We start from the raw sequence: 12,593 nt of genomic DNA, 5'->3' as shown, positions 1-12,593 counted from the left end.
ATGTGCTAACTCTTCTTTCTCCTATTGCAGGGCGTAGTTGGAGGAGTCATGATAGTAACTCCAAACAATATCATGTTTGACCCACATAAGTCTGATCCTCTGGTAATTGAGAATGGCTGTGAAGAATACGGGCTCATCTGCCCCATGGAGGAGGTTGTCTCAATAGCTCTCTACAATGACATCTCTCACATGAAGATTAAAGATGCATTGCCATCGTAAGGAGTGTTCTTCCCTGAACTTATGTTTACAGATTTTTAGTAAGGGTCATGGAAAAGGAGGTGGGGGAGTGGAGGGGAAGAGTTTTAATGCAGCAGAATAAAACAAATCAGGGAAGGAAAGTGCCAGCAAAAGAATGATTCACTTGTATTGTTCTTCCACTTTCTTTTTAGAACACTTCAGTGGCAGGACAGAGAAATGGGTCATAAATATGACAACCAAAGTGCAAGTAAAAACCAGTGATTGAAAGCATTGGTGGCATGCCATGGTTGAGCTCTTGCACTGACCCATCTCTGGGGTTATTTCAGTAGAGGTGAAGAGGGTTAGATTTGGACCATTTGTTGTGTTACCAGGAGTATTTAAAATGTTTGAAGATAAAAGCACCTTAACTGTCTTACAGAAATACCAGTCTGTGGAATACTTCCACTTCAGAACCAGAAATTCATTGACAGTTTGCATTTACAATACACAATGGACTACTTCACTACTTCCCTCCATTTTCTCATTTCAAGAAAATCTTTCCAAACATTTGTGTTACGCTCATTACTAGAGTGTGTAGTAACTTCTTGGTAACTTTTAAGTGGTGAGAATCTTGTATTCTCGTTCACCTCAGACTTTTTAGCAGTAATGAAGAGCTCAAGTTGTATGCTGCTAAGTTTTTTAAGGATTTTCCATTTTGAAATGTTTTGTGATTGTCCTGCTTTAAAAAGAAATCTTTGGGGAAGTCTGCATTCAAACAGTACATTTGAGTAACAGAGAAAATAAAAGGAAGAAAACCCAACTCTTGATGCCTGTTACTGTTTTGCAGAAAACATGTTCAAACAGGGTACGGCTTATCTCCAGTTTGCTTTCTTCTCAAAAATACATTTGTACTGAGTAGGGAAGCATGGATGGTTGTAGAGGTTGACTCATTGTCAGGTGTGGGAAATAACAATAGTAGTATGGTATGAATGAAATTCCAGCAGCTAAATAGACCTCCTGTGGTTTTTTGGTTACTGAACTTCTGATGACTTGCACATTGCTATTACATGTGTACCATTTCTTCACCCATGTGGCATATTCTGCCAGGTGGTTTACTCATTTTATTTTGGTATTATCCTTTCTGCATTTTTCTCTATTTTCTTTAAAGTCACTTATTTCCACTAATGTATGTTTGTTTTGGAGAAAGTAATTTTTTGTTGAGTTTCAGAGCTTAAGTTAAGTTAGTATATTATTTATTCTTTCTTTTCCGTTTTTTTCTGTTTCCATTTTGCTTTTAACATCCTATATACATCCATCATTTTCCCTGACAGTGACATACCAAAGGATCTTTGTCCTCTGTACAGGCCAGGAGAATGGGAAGACCTGTCCTCTGAGAAAGATATCAATCCTTTCAGCAAATTCAAATCCCTTAGCAAGGAAAAGAGGCAGCAGAATGGGGATCCATCCATTGCCCTGGGTGCCAGACAGATAAAACCTTCAGATAAGGAGAAGTCTGTTGATTTTGAAGTTCTTCAGTCATCTGACAGTACAGGCTCAATCAAGTCAAAGTCACTGGAGTTTCCCAACAACATCACTGCTACTGAACATTTGGAAAAGTTTGCTGCAGATCCATGTGCTAAGGAGCCTTCTGGGGAAAAGAATGTTTCAGATGACAAAACCAAAGAAAAATCCCTTTTGGGAGAAAGAGAGGATGACTTCATTGAACTGGAAAAGACGTCATCTCATATGGATAGAGGGTTGGACAGGAAAATCTCAGTAATGGAAGGCTTGCTGGCTGATGCCAGGGAGCTGGGGAGAACTAAGCAGCAGGTAACCAAACCCACTACAGAAGTCCAGGAGCACTTGACAGTTGATTCCTTGGAAAAAAAGGACAGTGTTGAACCTAAAGCTGACTTAGACTTAGAACTATGTGAAAAGCAAGATGTTATTCCAGAAGTAAACAAATGTGTCAGTTCCCCAACAGGTAAGGTGGAGACTGCATTGGACACTAAGAAAGAACTAGAGAAAGATAAACTTATTGAATTTTACCTCAATAAAGATGGGAATGGGTCTCAGTCATCTGAAGACTTACACAAGGCTGAAATCCAGAAAGGTGAAAACAATAAAGCAATTGGCATAGACCTTACACTTAGCTGTTCAAAGTCCCACGCTAATGAAGTCCATACAATTAAAAGTATGGAGCTTGATTCCTGCTGTGCTGAAAGGAAAGCACCTTCATTAGAAATCAGCTCAGCAGCAGCAGAGGAAAAGGATGTGAAAGAGTCTGTGGACTCTTCATTAGTACCAGCTATAGACAAGACCTGTCAAGAAACACAGTTAGACAATCAATCAGAAATCAGACTGTGGCTGCTGCAGAAAATTCAAGTGCCAATTGAAGGTAGGTCTCTGGTTATCCTTTTTTCCTCTGAGGCTTGGAGAGCATTATCATGGTAACGTTTGGATAGCCTTCTGTTCTAAATTTCGTCTTTCTGTAATACCTGGTCTTTTTTTTCCTTACTCTTGTATATTATATTTTTATATTGTGTGCTATTTAGAAGAAAAAATACCTTCAAATTCCCTAAGCATCTAGTTTGACTAGTAGCTTGTATGATCTTTCCATATTCAGTGATCACTGTTTATATAATCTTCACCTCTGTTCGCTGCCTTTAAGAAGGACAGTGAAATGTCATCCAGTTGCAGTATTGACTGGGACACTTCATGGTCTAGGAATTGTCCCTCTGTGTTGGTAACTTCTGTTGCTTCAGTGAAGTCTGTCAGTGTATTTCTGATAGTATCCAAAGTAGCAGTGCATGGCTGTAAAGGGGGATACCAAAGTATTCTTGACACTATTTCCATCTGTCTAGTGTCTTTCATGCTATGGAAACCCTTAAAGAAATGTTAAATAGGAATATATGCAGAGTCTTACTGACTGATCATTTTGTCCTGATTGGTCATTTGGTTATTATAAATAAAATTCAGGCTGTTACTGGAAATCATATAACAAAGTGAAATTTCAGTTTAGATAGAGTGTCCGCATATTACTATTTCTGCTACAGCCCAGTGCCTCTAAGCCTTAGTCCATACTGGAGCACTGATGCTCCTCTCTTGGTAGTTTAATGAACCAGTGGACATACCCTTGATTCATAGCAAGTGGTGGGGGATGAATAGAGTGGAAGTCTTTATTTTTAAAAAAAGTTGTTCTTAAAATGATTTTTCCTTTCTTTTGGAAGGGTTTATATCTTGCTAGTTGTATTTGGTGATAGCTCTCACTGGGAGAGGAAAAAAAAGAATGGCTGTATGTGTACTCCTAAAATGAATGAGGCAACTTCAGTGTGATTGAGGCTATAGTTTCATTAGCAGGTTTTTTTGTCGCACCAGCAGTTTAACGAACTTAAACTGCTCTTACGCTTGACCCTGTCTTGTGCAGACAAAAGGTGCCTGTATGGCTGTCTGACTGTCAGAGTTGAGGAACTGATCACGCTCTGTGTGTGTGTGTGTGTGTGTCTGTGTGCGTAGGGCTACCCTACGACTGGACGGTTTTCCTGAACCCACATTGGCCCCTTTACTTTCCTGCTTCATGTTGCAGTTTGCTCCCAGCCTGATCATCTTACTGATCTGTTGTACAGAGCTATTCCGTACACAGCTGTACAGCTGAGGGGGATACAGGCTGACAAAATGAGAATAAATGGGCACAGTTTAGAAGGAACAAGGATTTTTTTTAAACTAGCTTTGCTACTGAATGACATGTCAGGTTTAATTCTCTGTACAGTGCCTCTGAGTATTCCTTTGGATGAGATTACTAACTTTCGTGACAGTGTTTTACCAGCTGCAGTATTTGTACTTTCCTGTAAGCAGCCCATCTCTTGTTTCTCATTCAGATATGCTTCCTTCAAAAGAGGAGAAGAGCAAGACGCCTCCAATGTTTCTGTGCATTAAAGTAGGCAAGCCCATGAGAAAGTCCTTCGCGTCTCAGGGCACCACCATGTCTCAACAGTACAGTAAAAAGATAAAGCAACCAGAGTACTGGTTTGCTGTTCCTCGGGAAAGGTGAGCTGCAGTGCATAGCATGAAAACATGTTTGTCTCTTATCTTTTTATATGTATAGTGCTTTCTAGAGCTGAATCTGACTTTTCCTACGTGGTCCAAGATGTGAAATGCAGCAAGGATGCTGAGGTGAGGAGAGAGGTGCCCTTGTTCCAGAGAGATAAAGTAGAGCCTGTTGCTGGTCTAATATGGCTCCCAGTGGGAAGGGAGAAGGGATCTGGTGCCACTTGGAGCATGAAAGGAGAGATATATGTGCAGCTAACATGCGATAAAAGCACTGGGGGATGATCTGGGTTTTGGCTATAGTCTAGGAAGTGAGGGAAAGTGGAAGAGGGGAACAGTGACAAGAGAGGCAAGGAATCCAGTAAGGTGCCAGTGCTAAAAAATAGGTATTTCACATGAGCAACGGGCATGATGTGGAAAAGGGAGACTCTCCTAACTGAATGGGTGTGGCTATTTCTGCCTTCAGGCCCGTAAAAAAATGTCCCTTTGCGACAAAAGCCATTTAAATGTTTTATGTACCTGTAGGTGTGTATGTATGTGTAAATAGTACTATAACAAAAAAAAAGTGAAGGCCTGTGATTTTCCACGTAAATCACCCAAGCATGGCTGTGAGGCTATCATACTCACTGGCTGTGGGGAATCAAATTACTGGTCCTTCTCTCACTAGAAGGCAGCTAGAGCAGCTCTCTGGTCTGTTGACAAACCAAAATAGGGAAATCGGTGACACTGGTGATCACTTCTGGTGAATGAGGTGCCAGGAACAAAGAATATGAACTTGTGATCAATCTCAGAGATGTCTCTTTAAGATGCAGTAAATTGTTTTCCTTTTTAAATTTTTTTTTAAAATAATTATTCAGAATATTTAATTTTCTTTTCAAATTTGTAGCATGTGTGTTGATTTAAGTGTTTATTTCTTGTATTTTAGAAATGAGTGCTTTGAGCAGTCCAGTAGTGTGGAAGTTGCTGACCCAGGGGAGGAGGGGGAGAGGTTTAATCCAGCTGGAATGTGGCCATCAGGAGTATAGCTGAAGATAGCTTTTTGGTTTGCTTGCTATCTGCTGAACCCAGTCCTTGGCTCCTCAGGGATTGCAAAAGGGTGGGTTCAGAAAATTCTAGGTTGAAGTGTGAGTAAATACTTCAAGGAGTTGGAGTGATACAACGCAAGGTCAGTTATTGCTTTGGGGATAGTCTATCTAATGTTGAATAAAGCTGCTGAGCTGAACTGAGGTTGTCTCTGATCATTGCTCTGAGCAACAGGTAAATCTATTAAGCTTCTTAGCACAAACTTGGAAAATAGCTTCTTTGCTTGTCGTTTTATGAGCAGAAACATTCTGATTAGTGAAGGGACCTAATCCATATATAACTGAAGTGTTGACTCTGGCTTATTCTTAAGTTTTTAGAATGAGGAAAAAGTAATTTCTGCATTGAGCTGTTGCAGCAGCACTTGGCTCTGCTGGCTGACAGGCCAGATCGTTGCTGTCAGGGCTGCTGTTCGGATCTTGATCAAGATTAGTGGTGAATGTGATTATAAAATTGGGTCATTTTGGTGCTATTCATGCATGCCTGTTTTAACATCACAGAGGTATGTAAAAGATCATGTAGAACTTTGGGCAAATGAAATAAGAGACCCACTCCTTCATATTAATGCAAGACATATCTTTGCCTAACAAGTCAGTGGTTTCTCCAAACTCTTGGGTGCCTTCCCAAAGCAAAATGCATCGCTTCCTAGCCGCTGGTGATATTCTCGCACCAGTATTGCATGGTATATAATTTTCAGTATTGCATCTTGAGTGCTGTGGACAGTAGGTCATTTGGGATAGCTTTGCAATGTATTTTTCATGCAACGTATCAAAATAATTTACTAAGTTAAAAACATGTTTGGGTTTTTTGGTATGCATTTTATATTTATGTTTTTACATAACTAATATATCATAATGCATTTGGAATCCAATTTATATTCATGTATGAAAATATCAAGAACACCAGTCTTATCTCATGGGCCATAAAGCAGCATAAATAAAACACTTTGTCCAGTGCAGTCACAGTAGCTCGTGCAGTATCTTAATGTTTCATAGTAATTTAAAATAACAAAATTTAAAATAACAAAAAACAAACCCCAAAACAAACAAAAAAACCACAAACATACCTCCCCCTCCCCAGCCCCAAACCTGGATTGAGATTGTGAAGAAATTAGTGTGCGTGCCTATAATCACTGTGTAAATTAAATATTCCTCTGATTTGCATTTAATTACATCTTTCCATGGTTTCTTTTTTTTGCTGTTAAAACAGCTTCTGTCATCAGTTGTGAAGATGGCTCTGTTTTCAGCCGCTCCCAGCAAAGCTGCTCATCCACCTGCAGACTGCTGCTGCTTTCCTGGCCTTGGCAGGCTGCAGGAAAGCTGCACTGAGGGAGACATACTTAACCTTTTAAAATTTTAAAATTTTTCTCCTGTGTTTTTTATGGAAGCCTCTGGAAACATTATTAATAGAGAAGACTGTTAGGCTGATATCCCTTACAAAGGCTGTCAATAAGTCTTGTTTGCCTTCTGCAGCTGCTGTAGGTTTTCTTTCTTGCTATGTGGCTTCCCAGGTGCTGAGTGTGTCCTGGTGTGCATCGCCCCATGACCCGCACAGCGTGGCTGAGTTAATCAGTGACTACAGGGCTGCTTTTTCCTGCCCCCTTGATCGCAGTGGTGCTCGCCTTGACACGTAACAGGGGAGATGGACATCTCGAGTTGCCTTATATACAGATTACTACAGATTACACAGTCTAGGGCAGCTGCTTGCCGGGTTCAGCTGGGCAGAGAGGCACCCATGTTTTTGGATAAGAACAGAGAGATTGATTCTTTTGCTGAGACGTCGTGCAATGGGTGTAGCTTACAGTATTAGAGGGTAAGTCTGTGTGTGCTCGTACTACGTTTTGTGTTGAAATGGTATGTAGACTTTCCACCCTAGCGGATTTTGAGTAGTAGGAGGTCAATAATTATGTCACAGATTTCCTCAGAGGTCTTGCAGAGGAAAATGCCTTGCACTGGGACAGAAGTAGTAATATAGAATTTCTTTGTTTATAAACATGTGTCCTAACAAAAAATTCCCTCATTTTAAGTTCCTCAGTCAAGAAGTAAATCTCACTGATTATCTGTAATATAAATATGGCAGACAGGTTTGGTTTATAAACGTATAATTTGCATTGATTTTGATGTAAAAGACATTGAACTGAGATCATGCTGCTGAGAGGGCATCTGCTTTTTTTGGAGTTTCTGTTTTGAAAGCAGGCAGATTTTCAAGGAGGAAAAGTAGCAGGCTTTGAGCCTTGCTTCACTCATTCATTCTTAGCTCCCTGCCTCATTGATGTTTTTGGTCTGGGGAGTTGGGTGAGTTCTGGTTTGGTTTTTGTTACTCTGTCTGTGGGGTTTCCTTTTGTAGAGCAAGATCTTGCTTGGTTGTGACTCCTGTTAGCATCTAGTGCATAACACCCTGTAGTTAATACGGAGAAGATGAGATCTGGAAGAACTTCCAGCACAACTAGCTGGAATCAATACCTACATGATGCTTCCATGGACTTATGCAGGGCTTTGCATAAAGGGATGATGGTTAAGATGGTCCTGATGCTGAAGGATCACTTTTCCATGCTCATGAATAGAACAGAATAGATATCATAAAGATTAGATTTAGACTCCTTCTGAATTAGTCTTCTACAAATAGAGTACTCCTAGACTGCTGATAAGATATCAAACTACACAGATGAAACCTATGAAAATTTGTTTGTATCTGTAGCTTAATATCTTCTAATGAGGGCCCACATAAGTTTATATAAGCTCATAGAAGCATATGAGGGCTTACGGTACCTTAACCCTCATGGTTCATGAAGGATCATCATTAGGTGTGTTCATAATAAAGCCATGGGACTCCTCTGAATTAATTCCTGGCTCCAGCTAGGCCAGGAGCTGTGGTTGGACTTAGAGCTTTTGTACATGTATCACAGGATGCACACAAACCCTCTCCCACTACCCAAACGCACACATTTGGAAGTAGCCCCCCTGTCACCTGTGGCTGACCTGAAGCCATTAATTTATGGAAAACTGGTTTGCCTCTGCCTTCAAAGAAGTCAGATATTGCCATGTCAACAGAAATGGTGGTCATGTCCATTTGGGACCCCCTAAATTAAAGTATATATTTTAGAAGAAAAATGATTTATGGTTCCCCCTCAAGAATCAACTAACTTGATAAGTTGTCTGGTGTGTTTTATTGATAATTGTCTTTGCTCTTTTTCAGTGCACTATATACTTCACTTTTTCTGGCTTCCGGTCCCTGGTTGTGGTTATCTGTATTACCTGGATTCACTTCCTCTTAATGTAGGCTATCACAGGGTATCTATCGCTCCTGTAAGCTAAATAACTCTTTTTGCCTCTTGCTGTATGGCAGTTGGTTTTGCATCTCTAAGCTGCCACACTTGAGCATGACTTGGGAACCAGAGATGGGCAGAGTATTCCAGCAGTGGTCACCAAAGTGTCAAACACCAAACTAACCACAGTCTCATTCCTTCTGCTGAATGTTACTTTCTTGTTACGTTCAAGGATCACACCAAGCATTGTCATCAGTGTGCTGGTGTGGAGCTCTTGCTCCAAAACTCAGAGCCATTATCCCAGGTCTCTAGGATCCTTCTGCCAAGGGTAAAGTACCATCCCGCAATCACAGCCTCTGCTCACTGTTCTTCAGTGTGTGCTCCTCTGTTCAGATGCATTCACGCATGCAGCTGATGGTGCCCAGTTTACTAAGCAATGCAGTAGCATAAATACTGCATGGAGCTTTTGGTTTTGCATTGGTTCTGGCTGAGATGGTACTAATTTTCCCCACAGCAGCCTCCATAGTGCTGTGCTTTGTGTTGGTATCTAGAAAGGTGTTGATAACACACCAGTGTTTTGGCTGTTGCTGAGCAGTGCTTGCACAGCATGAAGGCGCTCTCCAGCATTTCCCACCCTCACCAGCAGGCTGGCGGTGGGCAAGATCTTGGGAAGGGGACACAGCCAGGACAGCTGACCCAAACTGACCAAAGGGATGTTCCATACCATATGACATCCACTCAGCAATAAAAGCTAAGAGAAAGGAAGGAACAAGCATTCGTTACTTACAGTGTTTGTCTTTTGGAGCAACTGCTACACATACTGAAACCCTGCTTCCAGGGAAGTGGCTGGACATCACCTGTTGATGGGAAGTAGAGAATAAAATCTTTGTTTTCCTTTTGCTTCTACACGTGGCCTTTGCTTTTGCTTTTGTTAAACTGCCTTTATATTGGCCCACAAGGGGATTTTTCCCATCTCATCCCCCACCTCTGTCCTGCTGAGGAGGGGAGTGATAGAGCAGCTTGGTGGCACCTGGAGCCCAGCCACGATCAACCCACCAGAATCTTACACTGATTTTATCACTTCGCTGTCATGATCTCTTTGTCATGTTTATACTCCCCAAAATCAGTTTTCTACTGAATTTATATCCTTCTCTATAAACTTTTTCTTACATTTGTTTTCTGCCCTCTGTGTGTGTGTTACTGAACATACTTGTAAGCATATTCGTTTTCCTTTTAATCGGGCTACAGGGTGGGGGGCATCCCTCTTTAATCAGTATTCCTTCTTTCATTTTTGATTTGTGCCTCAAAGCTTGTTTTTTTTTTTTTTTTTTAAAAAAAAAAAGTTGTATCATCTTTTCCTTTTAAATAATTTCATTCTGGAGTGATTAACGTAAGTTTCTGAAGGTGTTCCTTTCAAAGTGTTTTATGTTTTATTGGTGTTTCTCTGTTCGTGCATGACATGCCCATAAGTATGTGATCACCAAACCAGCTATTGAGTTCTAGGATAAATTTCCTCACAGCTTTCAAGTTGGCTGTAAGAGTGTTCCTCAAGCAGTGTTTTTCCAATTTAAAAATTATCTGCAGTTTTTTCAGTTTGGTAGCTTGGAAATACCACCGCAGTATAATGTTACAATTTTATTAACAGAGGAAGGATGCTCTGCATCCCCACTCAGAATGACTTAACTTCTACAGTCACCTATTTCTCATTCTGTGCTGCTGCTGCTTAAACCTGGAGTGTCTGGATTTATTTAGCATCTGTCCATGGTAGAGGAAAACTTAGTTATGGACTGCTTAAATAAACTGAGCATATATAGGTCCATGGGGCCTGACAGGAAATATTCTGAGTGTACTGAGGAAGTTGGTTGATGTTACTACAAGGCTGCTTTCTATCTTCCTTTGAAAGGTTATGATCACTGGGAGAGGTTCTTAATAACTGGAAAAACAAATGCTGCAGCCATCTTCAGAAGAATCAAGGAGGATCTGTGGGAGCACAGGGCAGTCAGCTTCACCTCAGTCCCTGGGAGATTATGAAGCACTTTCCTTACAGACACTGTTTCCAAGTGTGTGGGAGGCAAGAAGTGATCAGGAACAGCTATCATAGACCTACCAAGGGCAAATTGATTTCCTACCAACCGGATAACTTTTCTGTTTGAGATGACTAGCTCTGTGAGCAAGGGATTGTTGTTTTACCATGACCTTAGTAAAGCTTTCAGCACAATCTCCCATAGTATCCTTATAGCCAAATTGGAGAGAGATGACCTGGACAGGTAGACTACCAGCTGGGTGAAAAACTGGCTGGACCAAAGGGTTGACAGCTAGTCTGAGTGGCAGCCAGGTGCAGGTGGTATTCCTTGGGGACCGATACTGTTTAATGCCTTCATCAGCAACATGGACACTGGGACAGAATACACCTTTGTTGCTTTGGAGTGTTCCTACATTGGAGGGCAGGGCTGCTGTTCAGAGGGAGGAATAAAAGTAGGATGGTGCCAGACCCTTCTCAGACCGCATGCTGCATGCGTCAGAGGAAATTGTGATTAGATGAAAGAGGAAAACAACATGAGACTGGTTATGCATGGAACAGGTTGCATGGAGAGGTGGTGGAATCTCTGTTGGAGATTTTCACAAATGCAAACGGACAAGACTGTGCAACCTCCTCAGACTTGGAAGTTAGCTCTACTGTAAACAGAAGTTGGCCTAGATGATCTCCAGAGGTGCCTTACAACCTAAATATGTTGTGTGATTCTGAGATGAGAGTATGCTGCTCTCCTCCACCCACCTGCATGAACATGGTTTCAAATTGATTTTAGCCTGACAGCAGCAACCACTCGTTTTCTTGCTCTTTCACAGAGATTTGTAGGAATTAAGTAGTTAGCTTTCTGGACTAGGTAGGACTATGGCACGTTAACTACATGGTGCTCAAATTACATGTGTCTCTCAGTTAAAACTCATATTAGTTAGCAACAAGATGATCATACTGCTCTTTCTGCAGCCTCTGTGCGCAGGTGAAGAGGAATGGGGCACGCTGAGTGGCATCTATTGATGTCAGAAGACTTCTGCAGTTAAAAGAAAAGGTCTTGACTAAAATGGCATGGCTTTTAGAAGTGCTTTCCATAGTTCACTGTTTTTAGATCTGTGCAAACTTGTAAGCATTCACGTGGCTTCTCACAAAGAAGGGGGGGAACTCTTGGCAATGGGAGCGTGACCTTCTTTTAGCCTTTTCAAGGCAATTATTGGCAAGAACTATCCCAAAGATTGATTGTTTACACAGTACTACCTTGACCTCCTGTGTGTGTGTGTTGCTGCAGAGGAATGAACAGCAGCTAAATTTTTTACTTTGATATCAACATTAGCTCCCTTACTTGTTCTTGATGGAGGCTGCTGATGCCTCAGGTACTAGTGTTGGGTGTTCACAAATTCACAAAAACTGTATTAAAAATGTTTCACAGGTACAGTTCTTATTTGATAACAAAAATTTAAACTCTGCTAGAACATGTTAGCCATGCATCACAGGAGTGTCTGTGAATGTGCAAAGGAGAAGAGAAAAACCTGACAATGTGAATTTGTTCCTTTTTCATGGTTAAGAGGGCACTTCCGTGATGAAGTCAATCCTTTATTCTTTCTGAGGGTAGTTGAAATTGGATCCAAATTAATTGAGGCCAAAGTGGGTCAGGCCCCTCCAAATATCTCACTTTGGCTGTGAATTAGTGTAGCTGTCACGAGCAGGCAACAATTTCAGGGCCATCAGTTTATGCAGTTAGAACTGACATCAGGCTCTAGCCCTCATTGGTGGGAGGGTAGAACAAAAAATGTAGACTTGATTGGAAAAAAATCTCTGGAATTATACTAGTGACCCTGAACAGAATCCAACAGTGCTGAAATGGTGTTTTAAGATTATTTGTGCATACATAGTTATAAATCCAAGTAAGTTGAAATAATAGGGGGAAAATGTTTACATGTCTCCAAGATTTTTCTTGGTTTGTATTGATAAAGGAATTGACGGACAAAACTTCCTGGTGAATAACTG

General features: G+C 41.0%; 1 protein-coding gene across 7 annotated transcripts in view; it reads left to right on the top strand.

The window, feature by feature from the left end:
- NCOA7 (nuclear receptor coactivator 7) overlaps positions 1-12,593 on the top strand; it is a 97,220-nt gene that overhangs the window by 73,879 nt on the left and 10,748 nt on the right. For 6 of the 7 annotated variants that reach the window (XM_064447357.1, XM_064447351.1, XM_064447353.1 and 3 more), the window contains 3 exons: positions 31-215; positions 1,509-2,575; positions 4,056-4,224. In XM_064447357.1, the coding sequence (XP_064303427.1) occupies positions 31-215; positions 1,509-2,575; positions 4,056-4,224 (1,421 nt within the window). The remainder of the gene's footprint in view (positions 1-30; positions 216-1,508; positions 2,576-4,055; positions 4,225-12,593) is intronic. The other variant, XM_064447354.1, reaches the window with a different exon arrangement.

The sequence above is a fragment of the Phalacrocorax carbo genome, chromosome 3, assembly GCF_963921805.1.
Source record: "Phalacrocorax carbo chromosome 3, bPhaCar2.1, whole genome shotgun sequence".
In the NCBI taxonomy this organism is placed as follows: Eukaryota; Metazoa; Chordata; class Aves; order Suliformes; family Phalacrocoracidae; genus Phalacrocorax; species Phalacrocorax carbo.
Note: the sequence above shows the minus strand (reverse complement) of the source record. Positions and strands in the feature narration are given on the sequence as shown.